Source organism: Trichechus manatus, unplaced genomic scaffold (assembly GCF_000243295.1).
Source record: "Trichechus manatus latirostris isolate Lorelei unplaced genomic scaffold, TriManLat1.0 scaffold00098, whole genome shotgun sequence".
Classification (NCBI taxonomy): domain Eukaryota; kingdom Metazoa; phylum Chordata; class Mammalia; order Sirenia; family Trichechidae; genus Trichechus; species Trichechus manatus.
In genome coordinates this window covers 3836334-3858486 of record NW_004444034.1, presented here as the reverse complement: position 1 = coordinate 3858486, position 22153 = coordinate 3836334, and the positions used below count along the sequence as shown (strand labels likewise).

Below are 22153 nucleotides of genomic sequence, written 5' to 3'. Positions count from 1 at the left end.
AGAGCTAACAATCTTAGAAACAAAGACTTTTAAAACAGACAAGCACACAAATTGTTTTTGAATACCTGGTTTCAAATCCCCATGGACAAACATGTCAATCATATATCGACAGAATGCATACTGATCTGACAGAGTAGAAAGAAAAAGAGCAATGAGAAAATGTCATCAACACCTTTCACTTATCTCAGGAGAAATGGTTTAATGAAACAAATAAGCAAAACAGCACAATTCGATTTTGGTTTCTACAATCTTTTCTGTGAAGGAATGATTTGCACTCATGAACACACAGGAAAAAAATAAAATAAAATAAGCCTACATTATTCCATACAAAAAGAAGAATCTGAAGAAAATGAAACAGACTAGTCTGGGGCAATATTGCATGGTTGTATTTAAGAATCAAAAATGTTTTCAAGTTTGTTGTAAAAGTTATCATATTAAAGCAATTATTTTCTTCGTTCTTTCTTATACTTCCAATAATGAAACAGAAGTTCTACAAGAGGGAATTATTTCCAACATGGAATGTCTTACCAGATATTCACTCTTAGCCTTTCTGCTGTCTAAACGGAACTGGAAAGTATTTTCTAGAAAAGGCCAGCAGGAGGGCTAACCGCTTTGCAGCTTGTCAGGAGACTTTTGCATGGAAATTAGAATAATAAATCAGAGAGGACAGACTCACAGCACCAACTGATAATATAGCTAATCTGATTGATTCATCTCTATAAGGAGATCATTTTATGATCTCGATTAGTCTATGATCTATGGAAAAAAAGTCAAAAACAGGTTAGGATATGAGCATTTGGGAGAGATTAGTCAAAAATCATGTTAGGAGTTTGTTTCATCTTTCTCCTCTAAATTAAAGACATTTCACTGAACTTTAAATTCTCACAAAACTTTAAATTCTGCTGAAGTCATTTCAACCCAAATCTCAGTTGATACATCATTCTACAAGTTTTACTGTATCTTTATGTATATATATTACTTATTTTATTTTTGTTGTTGTTTTTGAGAATATACATAGCAGAACATAAACCAATTCAACAATTTCTACATGTACAGTTCAGTGACATTAATTACATTCTTTGAGTCCTGCAACCATTCTCACCCTTCTTTTCTGAATTATTCCTCCCCCCATTAAAATAAACTCACTGTCCCCTAAGTTTCCTATCTAATCTTTAGAGTTACTGTTGTCAGTTTGATCCCATATAGCTAGATCTTAAAATAGTATGATGTTCAATGTAAATATTCTTTAATAGTTAAGCTAAATTATTGTTTTAAGAAAATTTTAGGGTATACTTTTGATTTAAGATCATCTCAGGGCACTAGTTACATGAATTCATCTAGTCTTCATGGCTCCAGAAAGTATGGATTCCATGATAACTGGAAGATCTTTTCTGCATTTTCTCCCTTTTGATCAGGATTCTTCTATAAAATCTTTGATCAAAATATTCAGTACTTAACCATATATCCTTTTAAAAGCACATTGTTGTTGTGTGCCATCAAGTCAATTCCAACTCATAGCAATCCCTATATAACAGACTAGAACTGCCCCCAAAGAGTTTACTAGGATACAATCTGTACAGAAGCAGACTGCCACATCTTTTTCCATGGAGTGGCTAGCTGGGTTTGAACCACTGATCTTTTGGTTAGCAGCCTAGCACTTAAGCATTGCACCACCAGGGCTCCTTTCTTTAAAGCTTGCATATTATGAAACAAATTTTTCAAGGTAATTCATACTTGATAATATTCCTAAAATAGGCATCCTATTAACTCAACAAATCTCAAGACAATTTTAGGATCAAGAGAGTTTACTGAATTTATACAGCATACGTGTATTTGCTCCCAATCTTCTATATCAAGCATATCAAATAATAAAACTTACGCTACTATATAAATACACATTCAAGGATTTTTGTAAACCTCATTTCTTTTTAGAGTATGAACAACAATTTTATAGTAATCCATTTTACTATAAGCTATGCAAGATCTTTGAAAAAATAAATGCAGTTCTTGCAGTAGATTAAAAAAATCCTTTTCATTAATAATAATATGGGTAGACCAAAACTCATAAAGTTTCAAAATTTTTGATATATTTTGGTTATTCAGATGGGAATACATTTTCTCACAGGTGAAGTGGGGCGTAGGGTGGGGACTAGTTCTCAGATTAGTACATGAACCTACTTGCCCCATGATGCTCTGGCAGTAATAGCCAGGGTTTCTGATCCAGGCCCTGTGGTATAGGAGAGAAATAAGATGAAAGGTAGAGAGTATTTTCTCTTTCCTGGACACAAGATCATTTTCCTGATCAATGAACAATGTGCCTCTAGGACAAAGAAAAGTGAAAAAAAAAAGTATATTTCCCTTAAATAGAGAACTTGAAGTTGGGCAAGTGTGGACTTCTGAAACTGGCAGTCTTTCCTTTTTGCTTCAGTACCATAAGTGATTGTAATCTTCTTAGCTTTGTCCTTCCTAAAATTTAGCAGTTTCCACAGGGCAATTTAAAGAACAAAAAGGTGGAGAATTTGTCAAAATGCCGATTTCTGGGATCCATCACCCAAAAAATTATGATTCCACAGATCTGGGCCATAAGAATATGCATTTTTAACAAACTCCTAGGTGAGTCTCATTAGATCACATTTGCAGAATGACTGGTCTAAAATCTCCTGATTTTTTTTTTTTTTTCGCAGTGATTTCTCCTAGTGGCACTATAGTCTCCAGCAACAGCAATGGAGGGCTTTTTTTTTTTTTTTTTTTTTAATGTAGGTCAGTAGTTTAGAAGGCAGAGACTATTGTAATATGAAGTGTTTGGGCAACTCTCCTCAAAAATATTATTCTCTGTGCTAAGACGTGATGGGATGTTTATATATATAACATGCTGAAATGTATATTGAATTAACTAAAATCTTCATGTTTCAGAGTTTCTTCTTTGGCTGAATGTGGACACTGTAATTACTATATTAAGAATAAAAGTATTTAGCCTTTATGTTGAATTTCTACCAAAGTCAAAGTAACCATGCTTAAATTTATTATACCAATATTTTCTGGATCCAAAAATCATTTATTCAATTAAAACACCAGTAGTTCAATAAGCTCCCAATTTGAAAAAGGAAATCCCTTATGAATTCAAAGGATAATTATTTTTTAATGTAGGAAATTATTTGCGTTACAACACTCAGGAGGTTTCTGCTGTATTTAAATGATGATGTGATCTTTCATTCTAATGGCACCAACATATCAAAAGTAACGTAAGAAGAATATTTTTAATATACTTCAAATTAAAAAATTCAAATATGTTAAGATGTCCATTTCTACCTGTCCTCAGTGTTGACCTTAGTTAGCAATGTACACAAATTCTAGGGAGGTGTATATTGGCAGTTTCAAGTATGTCTTCATCACTTATCTAAAGATGAAGCCAAAACCAAGCTTTCTTGATTTTGGAGGATTTCATTTTATAGAAATGTGTCTTAAAAAAAAAAAAAAAAAAGAACTCAACAATTATAATAGGAAACTTTTCTTAAAGCAAATGTAAATGAGTCTAACTTTCACGGTTATGAGATAATAATTTACATAAAGTAATTTCATATTTGGTCATCACTTCTTAGTATTATTTTTTCCCCAAATGAACATTCTTCTTGGAATAACAAACACAACCCTTTCTTCCCTTCTTGGTCCTCAGGGAGCAGTGATGGATGTCATTCAGCTGCCAGCTTGCCAGTGTTCCCTGTGGAGTGGCAACGGAAAAAAAAAGAAAAAAACACACACATTCTGGGTGCAGAATGGCAACAGAAAGGGGAAAAAACAAAAAAGAAAAGAAAAACTTTCTAATGAGGATGGGGCACACATGGTCCGATGCTCTATGACAGATTCGAATTAGCTATACTTTCTCCACCTGCCACAGCTATTAAAATAGTTGTTAATAATAATAATTTTAAAAAGCAAGAGAGAGAAATAAAGAAAATGACAACAGCGTGCAGCAGTGAGGAGGTTTGTTTTTACTTCCTCACAGGTTTGCCACGGACCATTCAGAAAACAAAGGAGGAATGCCTGATCATGGCGATCCTTCTTACCCTACTTCTGACATAAAACCGATTTACACTGGTCCACAAAAACTAGATTATATGATACGTAAGTGTGTGTATAAGTTTATGGTAAGTATGTACATACATTTTATGTAAGCATTTTATTCTTGATACTTTCAGTAGAAATATATTGTTGATGTATATAGTATTAAGAGTAGCCACATATGTATATATTTACATGGGTACTACATAGTTAAATAATTGCCAGTAAGAGTGTGTACACCATGTAAAAATCTGTGTAGTTATCTGCAAAAGAACTGTGGGTCTGTTACTTAAAAATAATTATTTAAAAAATAGTATGGCTTTATCTTGTTCCGTCAAAACCACAATGTGATTTAGTTATTTATAAAAGAATGCTGTTAAATATTTGCTTAATTATTTTAGGAAATTTACATATTTATTTGTTTGACCAGTTATCAGAGCTTAAGTTCTGATTATTTACCTAATGAAACATTTATTTAATTGATGGTAGCTATTCTCAATAAAGGAACCCTGGTGGCACAATGGTTATGCAATTTGCTGCTAACAGAAAGGTCAGTGGTTCAAACCCATCAGAGGCTCTGCAGGAAAAAGACCCGACCATTTGCTCCCCATAAACATTACATCCTAGTAAACCCTATAGAGCATTTCTACTCTGTCCTACAGGATCATTGTAAGTAGGAATCAGCTCAAAGGCACACAACAGTATCAATAACAGCAACATTCTCGATAAAGCAGACCTGGTGGTATGACAGTTGAGTGCTTACCTGCTAACTAAAAGGTTGGCAGTTTTAACCCACCCAGCAGCTCCGAGGGACATGGCAATTTGCTTCCCTTAAGCCAAGAAAACCCTATGGGGCAATTCTACTCTGTCATACAGGGTCACTATGAGTCGGAATTGACTGGACAGCACCTAACAACAACAGGTATTCTCAATAGGCAACCTTGCTTTAGCAATTAATTGCATTTGTTTAGCTGATGAAATCACAGTTGTGCTTTTGTTTCTTACACTAAGTTATACTGAATGTCCTTTTGTTAGATAAATGGCTCTTCATGTGGAAATTAAAACGGTAGATTAGAAAGGAAAATGCTAATATATTGCTATCTTTAGAAATTTTCTGACTACTAATGGGAATCAGATACAATATATGTGACCTGGAAAATGAGTATTATTTGAAAGTGTTCTGGAAATTTGTCTTCATTAATAAAATATGACCAAAAAAACCAAGATACTAAAAATGTACATCCAAAAATATATTCATGTTCCTAGTTTCTAGATAGGTACTTTGATATTCCCATATATAAATGGCATAAATTTTTTTACATACTGCATTTATGGACCAAAAGTAAAAATATACTTGGTATATTTCAACTGGTTTCACATGATTAGTTTTCTTTTTTAAAGGGCAATCTAAAATGTAAATTATTTTAAGGTTTTTGTAATTGTTTTAAATAAATACATCGGTGAACAGACAATTTTTCTATTGCTTTCTACCACAGTAAGGAGCCCTGATGGTGCAGTGGTTAAGAGCTATGGCGAGCTATGGCTGCTAACCAAAAAGGTTGGCAGTTCAAATCCACCAGTCGCTCTTTGGAAACCCTATGGGACAGTGCTATTCTGTCCGATAGGGTCGCTATGAGTTGGAACCAACTCGACAGTACATAACAACAACAACCACAGTAAACTATTCCATTAAAATTTTTATCTTTATTTATTATATCATTTTTCCTACTCAAAACATTTCATAGGTGGCATAGTTATAAGAGACGCAATAATTAAGATTTCTATTTTTTCAAGACAATATAATCATCCTGGACATTGAAGAAAGGCTTTAAAGACTCCAAAATTTTAATTCCACTCATATCCAAAACAAACAAAAAAATGAGAGAAACGAAATTTACCTAAATTAAAAAGTTTGTGGATGACTAAAAAATGTTTTTAAAATCTTCCATTCTTCTTTCTTTCCTTCTTTTCTTTTAAAAATATATTTATATAGTTTTTCTAGTATAGATCAAAGTTTTATAATCATAACTTGTAAACTTAGGAGAAAAAAAGTGTTTGAAAGATAAAATATAATAGTGGATTACAAATTTTATTCTTTGTACATTGTAAAGGGGAAAGTTTGTTTTAGGTTCATTGTATAAATAGCTTACTCAATGATAGAAACCAATTCCTTGATTATAGCCCTCAAAATTAAGAGCTCAGGCTACTAACTAAAAGGTTGACAGTTTGAATCCACCAGCTAGCTGCTCCTTGGAAACCCTATGGGGCAGTTCTACTCTGTCTTATAGGGTCCCTATGAGTAGGAATCGACTTGACGGCAATGGGTTTGGTTTGGTTTATAACCATACCAAGACCATCAGAAAACAAAGGGGCAATGCCTGACTATGACAACCCTTCTTATCCTACTTCCTCCATAAAACAGAAGAAGTATAGAATATTTTATTTCTCAACACCCTAAGAAACATTATCATAGAAATAGTCCCTGCAGTTTAGATTCCCTCTTTCTGAATGAAATTCTCAGGGTTGTGTAGTAACCCAGAACCAGGACTGGACTTGGAGAAGGAAATAATCAACAAGGGCCGAGATGTGCTACAATAAGGCCCTTACCTGCTCTCTTAAAACTCCACCCCTGTATATTTATGTAGCACTTTTCCATAAAGAATTTCAAGTTTATATTGCACATCCATTTCAGTGCTATATTTCTGTGAAACTGGGACATACGTTTGACAGCAGTCTTATTGAAGAGTGGCACAACATATCAGATACGAAGATTTCTAATGTCATAAAGTATTTGGCAAGGGAAGTTGGCAAAGAACCTTAAGAGTTCTTTTCCCTGTAATGTCTTGCCTATTAAACGAGTTTAAACATTCTAGGTATTTTCTAAACGATGTGCTCTTGGAGAGGCAATAGGAATGTATGGACAGTTGCTATGATATTTATTCTATGTGATGTGAACACATACTACTTAAAAAGCTCTTTGCAAAAAGTCATTTTTTTCTGGACTGCTGTTCTTTCAAAGAGTATAATAAGCACAATTTTTGTCATACCTCTTCATAGAAATCTCATAGCTCAAGAATTCTATGATTACCCCAACCCTTAAATAATCTCAGACGCTAACTCAAGACCTCTTTTAAAAATACTTCAAAGTGCATTTTCAGATATGTGAACACGTATTAGTATTTCTATCAATAAAATTTAATACCCAATTTATTATATTTCCATCTGAGTATATATTTACTTATATGAGTTTGTTACCCCCGTTTGAAGTCAGGTTTTGGTCTTTGTCAACTTTTTATTTCACTGCGACTGTGTCTTGCCCAGTATCCTCTTAGAACCTCCAGCAGCCTCCTCCTCTCAGTGTTTACCTTTCTGTTCACGCTTTGACACAGCTGTAGTCTCTTCATCGTCCTTGTCTTTGACTTTGGGTTTAGGTGGTGTTTTCTGTACGTCTTTTACTTTTGCAGCTGTTTGCTTCACTTTCTCCTGTTTTCCAGCTTTCACTTCCTTTTTAGTCTTCTCTTCAGTCTTTTCCTTAGTTTTAGCTTTCTTCTCTTCTGTACAGAGGTAAAGAAAAGTTGAATTATTTTTGTTTATTTAACAACGTAGCATTTAATCTTTCTTTGGTCATTAAGGGAAACCCTGGTGGCGTAGTGGTTAAGAGCTATGGCTGCTAACCAAAACGTTGGCAGTTCAAATCCAACAGGTGCTCCTTGGAAACCCTTTGGGGCAGTTCCACCCTGTCCTATAGGGTCACTGTGAGTTGGAATCAACTTGATGGCAGTGGGTTAATGGGGTGGTCATTAAGAACAATTCCAGTAAGAGGAAAGAACAAAAACAATAGAAAAAAATAGTGTCCTCGACGTAAGTACTTATGGACTACTATCTGAATTTTATAGAGCTTATGAATGCTATGTCAGACTCCTAAAAAATATAGCTCACTTGCAAGCTGGGGCACTTTCTTAATTTGTATATGAAAACACTATGTTTTAGGTAGTCAGAGACTTAACATGTTGGTAAGCAGATGTTTGTAATCTGCAGGGGATGTACATACACGTATGTTCAGTGAAAGGCAATGTTCATACCAAAGAGTCCAAAATAGTCTCCTTTTAAAAGGATCTAAAAAAAATCTCAAGAGTCATTCAAGAAACTGAATGCCAACAAACTATTTTTTAAGATAACTCTTAGGAATGCGAATGTAAAATTACCTGCACTGGTAGTGACTAACAGGAATAAAACAATAAACCCATTAGAGGTAACTGAGAGACATTCAGTCTCTAATGACTTGGCTGAAACAAAGAGAAGAAACTGAGATGTTGGCTCCTGCTTGCCTTAAGTCAGAGATAATTCTAATGGCTTTTAAAACCCTTGAATATATCCTAGCAAACAAAAAGGGGCTATGAACTAGAATATATAACCACTAAATGCCTTGGTAAGTCTACTGCAATGTTGGAATCTCCCATGTCATTCACCAACGCCGTGTGTAAGGTGCAAGGTTTTTCTTTTTTTGTAATCCATGTTGAAGTATTTGATGAAAATAATATAATCAAGTTTCTTGACTTTGATACACTGAACAATGATTTGAGACTATGTCAAAATAATATTATTGTGAAGCACCACGGAGAGAAGAATGAGAATGATAGTGCTTAGCATAGGTTAGCTCACAAAATCAAAATCTTCTGTGGTACTGCATTTAGTTGACTAGACCAATACCTTCCAAAGCACTATTCCTCAGAAACGTTCCTGGGAGATGTTGATACTGCATTGGGGAGAGGGAGCTATCCCTGTGATCAAATAAATTTGAGAACACTAAGCTAAATCAGTTTCTTTACTATGAACTTTTTCAAAGCTAAAATGTATTGAGATTCTTCGAGAAAGGGGATATGCTATACATTGTTTTCCAAAGTTATTTGACCATAAAACTCTCATACAAAAATCACCAATTTACTCCCGTAAACTTCCACCATCTTAATGGCTTCTGTGACTATAATCATTCAGGAGGGATTTTCTTCTACCTCCTCTAAACTATTTCTCAATCTCTTTTGCTGGTTTCTGCTCTTTCCTACAACAAACTTATCCATTTCTGTGATCCAAACCATCTGCTCTCTGTAGATGACTCTAAATTGTCATCTTTCCTTAACCCCAGTCCAAAATGTTTATTAGTTGTCTGGGTACGAAGTTCTACTGTAAATGCCAGCAGCACCTTAGACTCATACAACTCTTGTATGTTCTGCAAACAAACTCCTCTAGACAGCCTGTCATGGTCTGGGCTCAGAGTTAGTCACTGAAGCTCTAAATATCAGCAAGAGAAATTTAGCATAACATTTAAAACCCTCCCATATCTGGCCCTGTCCTATCTCTACTCTCATAATGTCATTCCAAAAGTTTCTTCCTCTACTAGACTACTTCCTGTTTTTTGACTATCTCATACATTTTCTACATGTCAAACAATAGCAGCCTTCATTCTCTGTATTTTCCATGTACATAAATTCCTTCACCTTCAATTCACATGCAGCAAATGGCTATGCCATTGAAATTACTCATTCTTTCTTCTGAGCTTCCATTTGCTTGAACCTTTATTAAAGCCCACATTTTATTCTGCCTTATATCTTGTATCCACAATGTTGACTGTTAATTTGTCCTACTGTGGTGGCTTACATGTTGCTATGATTCTGGAAACTTGTCACCAGTATTTCAAATAGCAGCAGGGTCACCCATGGTGGTCAGATTTCAGCGGAGCTTCCAGATTAAGACAGACTAGGAAGAAAGGTCTTGCGATCTACTTTAAAAGCTATGGATTATAACAAAGCATTGGCCTACATAGTGCTGGAAAAAGAGCCCCCTAGGTTGGAAGGCACTATACAATAGCAACAAAATGGATTTAAACATACCAAAGATCATGAATATGGTGCAGGACTGGGTAACGTTTAGTTCTGTTATACATAAGGTTACCATGAGTGAGAGCTAACTCAAAGGCAACTAACAACATAGTTTGTATCATAGATGGGTCTTCACATATTTGCTTTCCCTACCAGATGGAGGAAATCCTGGTAGTGTAGTGGTTAAGAACTGTGCCTGCTAACCAAAAAGTCAGCAGTTCGAATCCACCAGCTCCTCCTTGGAAACCCTATGGGGCAGTTCTACTCTGCCCTATAGGGTTGCTATGAGTCGGAATCGACTCGATGGCAATGGGTTTGGTTTTTTGGTTACCAGACTTGAGGATAAAACCCAAAAAACCAAACCCATTGCCATCGAGTCGATTCCGACTCATAGCAACCCTATAGGGCAGAGTAGAACTGCTCCATAGGGTTTCCAAGGCTGTAGATCTTTACTGAAGCAGACTGCCACATCTTTCTCCCACAGAGAGGCTGGTGGGTTTGAACCACCAACCTTTCGGTTAGCCTAGGAATGCTTTAACCACTGCGCCACCAGGAATCCTCGAATAGGAGCTACATTATTCATTTATGTATGATCAGTGTCTAGCTCAGTGCCTTCTTCAGGGAAAACACACACACACACACACAGACATACACACACACACACAGAATAAATGTCTGCTGAATTAGCAATTTTAATCAAGGCAAAAGACCAGTAAATATTTCACTATATTCAGATCACATGCCAATAAAATGATATACAGATTATACACGTAAATACGTGTTTAGAAATAAGTAATATATGTCAAAACTTGAAAAACCTATATAATAATATTTAAGGAATTTACCAACTTTTTTTGTTTGTTTATGCATTTTTTGTGAAATTGTTACATTAGGTTACCCTAAATGACATTTAACAACTCCTGTAAATAGCAATTGATTCAACTTTCTCTTCATACTATGGAATTAAATATGTGTGAAATTGAGATCTACTTTTAATGCTATTATAATTTATAAATGAGTAAAAATGGTTTTTTTGGAGACAGGACCACATATAAAACAAACTGTTGTTATCACTGACTTTAAATATAAAAATAATAAATTCTTCTCTGACTATTTTAGACATTAGTCAGTGATTTTCGTCTTTGAAACAGATCACTTTGGTTTATATTAAAGCCCAAAGTGGTTAAGAACTCAACAATGATGCAGATATGAGGAAAATACCATGAAACTAAAGCAATATCCAGAGTTCCTTACTAGAAGAACTGGGGAAGAATTGGCTTCCAAACTTATTCAGCATGTTGGCAGAATTCGTTTACTTCTCATGCTTCCATGCGATCCCCTCAATTTTCAAGCCAGCAACAAGGTGCAAGTTCTTCTCACGCTTCAAATCTCTCTAATTTCCTCTTATGCTGCATCTGTCTGCTTCTAAGGGCTCATGTGATTATAATGAGCCCACTTGGATATCCAGGATAATCTCCCTATTTTAGATCAACTGATTAGCAACCTTAAATACCCCTGCAAAATCCTATTTGCCATGTAATGTAATATAATCACAAGGGTTACACTAAAGGGTGAAGGTATGGGGGACAACATTCTTCATACATTATTTAATGAAGCTCTTCATTTTTCTCTCACATTTTGTGACACTCTGTTATTTCAAATATTCAACTTACCTATTCTTTTAGGTATTAAATTTTAAGTATAAATCAAATTAAATTTTTATGTAAAATTCTAAATGCTTACAATCATCTGGCTACCTGTCACCTAAAATGTAATCTTTTAAAATAAAAAGAATTTAGTAATGGAAATGATCAAAGGAAAAGTTACCTTTTGCCACTGTCTTTGCTTCTGGTTTTTCTTTTTTCTCAATTTTTTCCTTGTGAGTTGCTTAAACAGAAAAATTTACATTAGTACCCAATTTTACTAGAATTCAAGATCAAGTTTTGTCTTCAGCTAATTTTTATAGCCATCAACATCATAGATTATCTTGAAAGTGTATGACGTTAATAAGCCCAATTTAGGAATATAGAGCAATCAATGTAGTAAAACTGTATGGAACACAGTTTAAAAGACTTGACATTAAGACTTACAAAGAATTTTGAAACCATATCTATCCTCCTTCTTTTTTAGGTCATTATTTCAAATAGATAAAGCTTTTAGGAAAGACAAACAGAGAAACAGGAATTTTATAAGAATTTGTCCAAAAGATATACCATTATGTCAGAAAGAAGCACCCTCTTTAGAACTAATAAAAGGAAATATTTAAATCAGGACTAGGGATTCATCTAATCACAGCGCATGTCTGATTGAAAATCAAATGATCCTGGCAGTTGTAGAGCTATTGGGGTACTGGGTTAGCACAAAAAATTTATACTCAACTACCCAGTGGCACCACGAATAAAAGGCCTGGTGACCTGCTTTTGTTAAGATTACAGCCAAAAAAAACTCTATGGAGCAGTAAAAAAAAACCTGTAACACATAGGGTCACCATGACTTGACTACTTGGCAATGGGTTTTAATAGAGCTATTGAGAAAGATGTCGCCTTCTCCAGGGTTCCAGCATCTCCATGTCTCAGCCTTCCCCAAAGCCATCTCTACCATCTTGTTCTCCCATTTGGGGTCATCAGTAATAGCTTGGATGTTGTTAGTAGAAGTACTATGCTTGGCCATCCAGGACACAATTTACACAAGGTCATGGGGCTGTAGTACAATAGATTATCTTATACAGAAGCAAACAAACAAATCCATGGCTGTTGCATGGATTTTAACTCATGGTGACCCCATGGGTTACAGAATAAAACTGCTCCATAGGGTTCTCTTGACTGTAATTTTTATGGAAGCAGATCATTAGGTCTTTCTTCCTCAGAGCTGCTGGATGGGTTTCAACTGCCAATCTTTATGTTAGTACTGGAGTGAAATTTCATACAAAAAGGTCCTTTAATTGGCATACAGTAGAAAAAAGCACACCTACAGTGTAGCATTTTATTTCTGCTTTTCAATTTGGGCAAATCACCTGCAACATTTGTAATTTAAGGGCAACAAATTCTCTATTTTTTAAAAAAAAAAATATTTAGCCACTGTGAAGTTTGAAAAAAATCATAAGCAATATCGGATTATTTTATTTAGATAGAGCACACCAAATCTGATGCTAATAATTCTGCATAACTCAATAACAAATGGGAAATGAACACTTGTTTCTAGAGTAGAGAAAGAAGATGGCTGTATCGAAATGCATTGAAACTATTACCAACTAAATATTAATTTAAAAAAACTTTTTAATTCAAATTCTCAAATGGAAACATATAGTAAGGAAGACTGAAGCATGTTTCAACCCTTCTGATTCCCTAAATGTTAAAAAATTCTACCTAATTGAAATGTTTCACAAAACAAGAAAACTTAGCAGGCTATGTAGAGTGTGGACTCATAAATCAGCTGAAACACCCTCTTTATCAATAACTCTACAACTGCCAGGATAATTTGGTCTTTCTTCAAGTGGGCATCATACATGGAAATAGACTTTTGATAAAATAAAAGTAAAACATGAAACTAATTTGGAAAATATTGGTGACTACTAATCTACAGATAAAAATTCAAACTAGAAATAGTAAAAGAAAATATCAACGTATCTAGCCTCAAGAATGTTAAATAATCTAAACAATAGTCTAAGGAAATAATCATGGCATAATTTCAATAAAAAGAAGTATATGGTTGTTATGAATTAAACCGTGTCCCCTTAAATCATGAGTTGGAATCCTAAACCCTATACCTGTGGATGTAATCCCGTCTGAGAATAGGGTTTTCTTTGTTATGTTTGTAAGTCCAGATCAGGGTAGGATGTGTCCTAATAACATATAATCACTTCTGAGTTATAAGGAACAACAGAGACACAGACAAGCAAGCACAAATTGGGCAGGGGGCAGGATGGGGAGAGATAGATGCCATGTGAAGATCACCAAGGAACCTAGGAACTCCAACGGCTATAGAAATTGAGACGAGGATCTTTCCCAAGAGCTGATAGAGAGTGTCTTCCGCTATAGCCAGTGCCCTAAATTCAGACTTCTAGTCTCCTAAACTGTGAGAAAATACATTTCGGTTCTTTAAAGTCACCCACTTGTACTACTTATGTGACAGCGGCACTAAGAAACTAAGACAATGGTCATCTAAAATCTGAACGTAAAGAAGGGGAAGTAAAAGGGAAGGAATCAATGTGTAAAAACATCAGTAAGAATAATTCCATACCTTTCTTTTCAGGTTTTTCTTTTCCCTTTTCTTTTTCTTTTCCTTTGGCCTTTTCTTTTTCTCTGTGTGTAACTGTAAAGAAATGGGTAATACTTTTCATTTAAATAAAGAGAATAAATGATAAGATGATTGCATGACAGTCTTTGATGTCAAAACCTTAGCTACAGCTTTCTGAAATCTACCTTTAATTGCCAAGAGGCTTTACACAGAGGTTTACATAGAGGTTTTAACTTCAAAATCATTACAGAGCTATTTCTTTCTATTTCTATTTTTATTTCAGATTTAATCATAGACTAGTACCAAAATCAGGTCTGATTACAAAGATAAGACTACCCCTTAGTTTTTCCAAACCCTCAAACACTTCTAGAGAAAAAAAAAATAGATATATGTCATGCCATATGCAAAAAAAATCTAGCTTCAATATTGAATGAACACCACGAATATAGACAAAAATATATAGAGAAGCTTTTAAACCTGGAGCAAAAACAATCCAATTAATTAGTATGTGTTAGCCCTCTAAAGAAATACTCCACTCTAAAAGTTTATGAAAACACACTAGGATGAGACAAGGATCACACCAAATCTATTCAAAGGTAATAAAATTTAGTTTGAGGTATTCTCCAATTAATACAATAGGTTTCAAGTTTAAGTCATAATCTTACCTCATACTTTCTTCATAATTCCAATTAATGGCACCTCCAGTTGCCCAAGCCAGAAACATGGGTCTTACTCAGATTCTTCTCTCTCTTGTATTTTCTATTTATTCACCAAGTGCTTTCAACTCTACCTTATTAACATTCCTCTTACCCAGCCTTTTTCTCCAATACTACATTGGAGTTGACACAAAAATATAGAAAGAGTACCTGCTATGGACTATAAAACTGCTAGGCAAGACAGGCTACACCCCTGTCATCATGATGTCAACAACCTAATGGATGATAGATGCTAATCATATATCTACAAAGGTAGGTAATTGCAGTTAGTATAATTGCTTTAAAAAATATTCAGGGTGGCATGCCACTGTGTAAAATGGAGCCTAATCTTGTCTGTGTATTGGGAAAGGTCTCGTGTTAAAAGCGTCATTAAAGCTTGTGAATGATGAGAAGAAAGCACCCTAGTAAGGGGATAAGAAAGAGAAAGGAGAGACTATTCAAAAAAATTGAAGCATGATGTCCATCTGGCATCCAGGAAGTACTGATGTCCTCACCATTCATTTCTTACTGAGACTATTAGAATAACATCTGACAAGACCCCTGAACCTTTAGATTTAGATTTTCTTCCCTCAGATTAATCTTCCTAACATGAAAATCTGATTATGCTATTCACCTATTCACAACTTTTAGTGTCTTTTTTACTGCTTAGTATGGTGTCTGTCACATCGTAGTTGCTTTATAAAATATAAGAATATCCCATTGCTCTAGTAATCTGACATTTTCTTACAAACTCAATCTTATCTACCAGGTGGTTTCCCGCAGAACATTACATTCCTTTAATAACAAAATGTTTGTAGCTCCACACACACATACCACGTGTCTTCCTTATGCCTCTGCCTCTCTGCATGTTTAAGCCTCCCACCTGGAATTCCCACACCCACGTTTCCTCCGTTCCTTCACCCTGTTAGTCCTGGTTCAAATGTATTCTCCACTGTAAAATTTTCCTTCATCTCCACGTGTTCTATACACTGTACCATGTACATAATTCTACTTTAGCACTTAAATCATAATTCTGCAGTTGTTCATATGTCTGTCTCACAAGCAAATAAAATCTCTTTAGGGACTGCATCATATTATTTTATTTTTGTATCCCTAGCTCATTGTATGGTGCCTGTCACATAGAGAGTTCTAAATAAATACTACTGAATAAATAAAGTTTTAAACTATTATTAAAAAAGCTATGAAACAATGACAACAAAGATCTGGTTGTCCATTCCACTAAATGATTTTCAATATTGATGTGTGCACAGGCATAAATGGGAGAATTAATACAAAATCAAAGGAGCAAGGGGGCTGAATTCAGACTTCAATTAGCTGTGAAACTAGCCCTTTCTATGGAAATTGATTTTCTAGTGAAAGTCTATATATTGATGGTTTGATATAGATGTAATATGCAGCGCTTGCTAACAATCGTTTGAAATTTTTTATAATTTATTAAAGTTTCTTAAATTAAAACCTAGTAAGAAACTGCTGACCAAAAAGTCGGCAGTTTGAATCCACCAGGCACTCCTTGGAAACCCTATGGGGCAGTTGTACTCTATCCTATAGGGTCGCTATGAGTCAAAATCAGCTCAACGGCAATGGGTTTTTTTTTTGTTTTGTTTTTTTTAAGTGAGAAACAGGGGATGGGGGGAACCACTTTAGACAATCCAGACATCATTTTTTCCTTTCACATCCAATGTTTCTTTTAGGTGTTTCTGAGCTAATATTTCAATATAAATATCTCTCAAAGTAAGGGGAAGATGTCAGCATTTACACACAACAAAAGACAGTTTATTGGGGTTCCACTGGATCATTATTAGTTAAACTAAAACCCAAAGGAAAACTTTGGCACAAACAAAGCCTCTTTTAAAGTTTCTCAAGGGGGAACCAAGTTTGTGTGAGATAAACTGTGCTTTAGGAACCCAGATTGGAAAGACCCCGGGAGATCACTTAATCTGTGTCTCTGCCTCAATGAAGGACTGGACCTCACTCACCTCAGGCAGCTGGTTGTCCATTCAGCTAAAGGATTTTCAGATTGAAGTGTGCACAGGCGTAATTGGGAGAAATACAAAACCTCCAGGAGCAACAGGGCTGAATTCAGGTTCAAATTAGCATATAAATGCCTTGTTCCTGTTACTCTGGGGACAATCTGATTCCTCCCAGTCTAAGTTTTGATTTACAGACACAGTGCTGTATCCTGGAATTTCATTATCCCGCTCAGAAATGGCACCATAATACTGCTTAGGGAAGCAGCTGGACCCATGTGCTCTAGGAAGCTGTTCAAAATGGCAGACAGCCATGAAAGCTTCTTGGATGAAAACTTCAAACTTTGGCAAAGACTGAACTCAAATACCAAGTTTTGAAAATACTTTCATGAAAATAAATGCACAGTTACTACTTTAATAATCACTCTGAAACAAAAATAATCTGCTACAACTGCATCTGCTTGTGTATCTCTTTGCTTAGAAACACAACCAGAAGTTTTCATGTGGAAGAAGACAAAAAAAAAAAAAACCTTCCCTGTCATACCATCCCAGTTTGACAAGTTGCATCTTAGCCAGGACAGTTTTAGCTCAGGATAAAATAAGCTTTTTGCACCTGCTAGAGCTTAATTTGTTTGTCATCCTTATTTACAAGAAACAAAAGTCCCTTTGGTACGCTGATAATTAAAAGCAAATGGAATCCACCAGTTGGAATAGACCTGATGTTTGCCATCTGAGTTGGCATGGTCCTGCTGTTTCTGCACTTGCCCAGACTCTGACCTTTCCTTGACCAGAACATTCAGCTCAACTCAACTCTGAAGCGCGTCTTTCGCCCTCCACATATGGTCCCTCTCCACCACTCCTCAAGCTGTGTTCTGTGCTTTCACAGCGTGCTTGGCCCTGGCAGCCTGCCAGCCGGGCTGCTTGTCCTTTACTGAAGTGTCTCAGAGCTCACAGTGCGCCTGACCCTGTGGGTCTTGTGCAGCAAAGCACTCCCTGGGGCTAAGCTATTGGCACTGTGGGCCAGGTTGTTAAGAGTTCTTCGCGGATCTCTCTCCTCTAAGTCAGAAAATCAAAAGTTCCAGTGTCAATTTCTTGAAGTAGTGATTTGTATAGACTATTATAGTCTTCAATTTGTGGTTAACAAACTGAATTAACCAAAACTCTGGAACTAAACCTGAATTCAGAGCTAGTGGACAGGAGTAATCTTGAGCATCTGAAGTGAAAGAAATTATTCTGAGAAAACATACATTATGTGCATGGGAAATATTGCAGGCAGAGGAATAAGCAAGTAAAAATCATTACAGCTTTGTATTAGAAAAGACTGTAGGGATCATGTCTACCTGTAATAGATTTTACTGAGTTTTCTTTTAACTGACTGATCAACGTTTCAGCTTTCTCTTGCTTTGTGTGTGGGGGGGTGGTAGTATTAGCAATGGAGTAGTTTATAAATGATAAATATGTGAACATTTCAAATGAATCCATAAAACTTATATACATTCATGTTTTGTATCACTTTTTATGAAAGAGCATAAAACACATTCATTTCAAATCCTTAAAAAAAGTCTATTTTAGCCACCACTAAATTGAAAATACCATGGACTGCCAAAAGAATGAACAAATCTGTCTTGTAAGAAGTACAACCAGAATGCTCCTTAGAAGCAAGGATGGAGAGACTATGTCTTACATACTTTGGACACGTTGTCAGGAAGGATCAGTCCCTGGAGAAGGACATCATTCTTGGTAAGGTACAGGGTCAGGAAAAAAGAGGAAGACCCTCAATGAGATGGACTGACACAGTGGCTGTAACAATGGGCTCAAGCATAACAACAATTGTGAGCATGATTCAGGATCAGGCAGTGTTTCGTTCTGTGGTGCATGGGGTCCCTATGAGTCGGAACTGACTCAATGGCCCCTAACAGCAACAACACAAAATGAAAATGCCAACCATATTACTCTTGGTCGGTGACTATGTATCTGTGTGTCTTTCTTTCTTGTTTGTAATTAATTTTCAGAGTTGCAGTTCTGTGCTAAGCAAGATGATCTATATACTTTAAAAGATAATGATGAACTCAGTAGAAACACATTCATGAATACAGAAACTTCTCAAAGATTTTGTTATTCATTCTTTCTAAGGGAAGAATTTCTAGTTTAATAGAAGCACACAGCTTAAGAATTGGTAGGAACGTAAGTGATCAAGTAACCTGAGTGTCTTTGATCATGACTCTGCATCAGTGCATGTGATATTAATTGGGAAAGAAAACAATTATCTCTATCACTAAACTAATAGTCTTTCTCCAAAACTATGCTGTCTTGTCAGTCACAGTTCTGGTTCAGGCTATATGCTAGTTCTTATGAGCCAAAGTGTGCTGATTTGGGTTCTCCATGCATGTTATCTAGAATCTAACCTTAAATAAATAAACTTCACACTTCTTTTTCATAATAAAATTACAATTATTTGTATGTTACAGTAAAGATTTTCCAATTACCCTATAGCAAATCTCATCCGACACATATTCCTTAAATTGAAAAATAGATATTTTAATTCCAAAATATTAGTTTTATTCTCAAATCTGATTTAATTGTATGGGTAATTTCCCCTTCACCCGGGGTTAGTAGTCATAGGAAGAATTGCAATCTCTTCCTCACAAGTGAATAATCACTATGAAGGAGGTGGCACATAGCTGTGTACAGAACCTTCCGTTCTCATTTTCCAGGTTTATCTTTCACAGCTACCAGAGAGGAAAAGTAAATATATGTTTCCCTTTAAGGATCAATCAAGTACAACTGAGAGAGGGAAAAAATAAAAGTTTATAAATTATAAAAAAACAAACCCATTGTCGCCGAGCCGATTCTAACTCATAGCGACCCTTTAGGACAAAGTAGATGTCCCATAGGGTTTCCAAGGTTGTAATCTTTAAGGAAGCAGACTGCCACATCTTTCCCCCACAGAGCAGCTGGTGGGTTCAAACTGTGGACCTTTTGGTTAGCAGCTGAGTGTTTAACCACTGAAGAACCAGGGCTCTTTCACCTTTTTTAAAAACTGTCCTCTGACTGTGCATGTGATACTAACTGGGGTACCCCTGAATTCATTTAAGAAGCCTTGGATGGCACAGGGTTTAAAGCACTAGGCTGCTAACTGAAACATTGGCGGTTCGAACCTACCAACCACTGTGGGAGAAAGATGTGGCAGTCTGCTTCCCCAAAAATTACAGCCTTGGAAACCCTATGGGGCAGTTCTACTCTGTCTTATAGGGTCACTATGATTCAGAATCAACTTGACAGCAATGGAGTTTTTTTGTGCTCCTTTAACCACGTTCCCACCCAGTTCCTTGAGAACTGACCTCTGACCTAGCTCTCATGCCTTCCATTCTAGGTTCCAGAGTCCACAATTAAGCCCCACACTACCCATTTTCTAAGACCCTAGCAGCCAACTACAGTCAGACCTACTCAGCCACGGAGGCAGCCAGTCATCTCCTTCGAATAGCATGTCTCCTCCAGGGCATCTCCTCGAGGGTATTCCATAAATACTCATCACATATGGGATAACTGTGTATTTACTTTTTTACACCTCTCATTAGACTGGGTATTATTCACTCATTGAATTATTAGCACCCAGTATGGCATTTCCACCATGAGTCTGTTGGTTGGTAGTACTGTGGTGGCTTGAGTGTTGCTGTGATACTGGGTCACCCTTAGTGGACAGGTTTCAGTGGAACATCCAGACTAAGACAGACTAGGAAAAAGGATCTGGCAGTCTATATCTGAAAAAATTGGCCAGTGAAAACCTTATGAATAGCACCAGAACATCGCCTGATATTGTGCCAGAAGATGAGCCCCTCAGGTTGGAAGGCACTCAAAAGACAACTGGGGAAGAGCTGCCTCCTCAAAGTAGAATCAACCTTAATGACGTGGATGAAGTAAAGCTTTTGGGACCTTCATTTGCTGATGTGGCATGACTCAAAATGAGAAGAAAAAGCTGCAAACATCCAGTAATAATCGGAAACTGGAATGTTCGAAGTATGAATCTAGGAAAATTGGAAGTCGTCCGAAGTGAAATGGAATGCATAAAGATGGATATCCTGGGCATTAGTGAGCTGAAATGGCCCTCTTTTCATCTAGGAGCTTTCTTGACCAAAGTTCTTTCATCTACTTGTGTGTTTACCACCATGCTCTTGTCTTTTCTACCAGTAAATTGAACTGTTTAGTAATTAAATATGGAGCCCCGATGGTGCAAGTGATTAAGTGCTCAGCTGCTAACTGAAAGGTCAACGGTTCAAACCCATCAGCCTCTCAGTGGGAGAAAGATGTGGCAGTCGGCCTCCATAAAGATTTACAGCCTTGGAAACCCTCTGGGGAAGTTATACTCTGTCTTACAGGATCGCTATGACTCAGAAATAGAAGCTTAAATGTTATCTGAAGCTCAACAATTAAATTTGCAATTCCACAAAAGGCCAAGTAATATACAGTAAACAAACAATGACATAGAGAGAAATAAACAGAAAAAATTATTTTTTTAAATTAGTAGTTTTGTCTGGATAATTGGATTGTGGCTATCTTATTTTATTTTTTTGCGTTTTCTAAATTGCCCAAAATAAGTTTGCATTACTTTTATAATGTAATAAATTTTATTGTTTATTATTATTTTACAGATTGTTTTTGTTTTAATATGGCTGTCACTATCAAATTCTTCAATTGCCTCTGACCAAATAAATTTGACATTGCACTCGTGCAACTGAAGCTGAATCATTATATCCTCATAAATATATAGACTCAGAAATATCAAAGGTAAACTTTGTCTAGAGGAGTCAGATAGAGATTAACAAAATAGAGAAAATGAATGCTTCATTTATTAATTTAATTAGTATTTAAACATTTATTGAATGTGTTTTCTGTGCTGGATACTTTGCTAGATGTTAGAATTATTTTGAATTTAATATAATTAATAAAAGCACAAATGTAGAGCTGGGAGGAACATTAGAGACCATCAAGCTGAATCTCTTTGTTCATGGGTAAGAAAACACAGTCACACAGACAGTTAATGCAGTGGCAGAGCTATATTAGAACAAGCAGGAACTCAGACACTGCCCCTGTCCTCAGTGAGTTAGATCAATATATCCACAGTTAAAATATGTCCTCAAAATGCTTTAAAGGGTGAAGGCCAGGGTGCAGCAGTAATGTGTAAAAAGTGCTTAAATGACCCCAGAGAGAGGCAGCAGAGGAAGTTTCTTAAAGGTACTGGCATTCCTCCTGAAAATCAAAGAATAAACAGGAGTCCACCAAGTGATTGGGGGCATTGGTG

At 35.9% G+C, this 22153-nt stretch overlaps 1 protein-coding gene across 1 annotated transcript in view; it reads right to left on the bottom strand.

Moving 5' to 3' along the window:
* Positions 1–22153, bottom strand: part of TRDN (triadin) — a 125771-nt gene that overhangs the window by 26204 nt on the left and 77414 nt on the right. The window contains exons 5-8 of the mRNA XM_004382753.1: positions 14175–14246; positions 11763–11822; positions 7425–7613; positions 66–125 (exon numbers count right to left, since the gene is read on the bottom strand). Of these exons, the coding sequence (XP_004382810.1) occupies positions 66–125; positions 7425–7613; positions 11763–11822; positions 14175–14246 (381 nt within the window). The remainder of the gene's footprint in view (positions 1–65; positions 126–7424; positions 7614–11762; positions 11823–14174; positions 14247–22153) is intronic.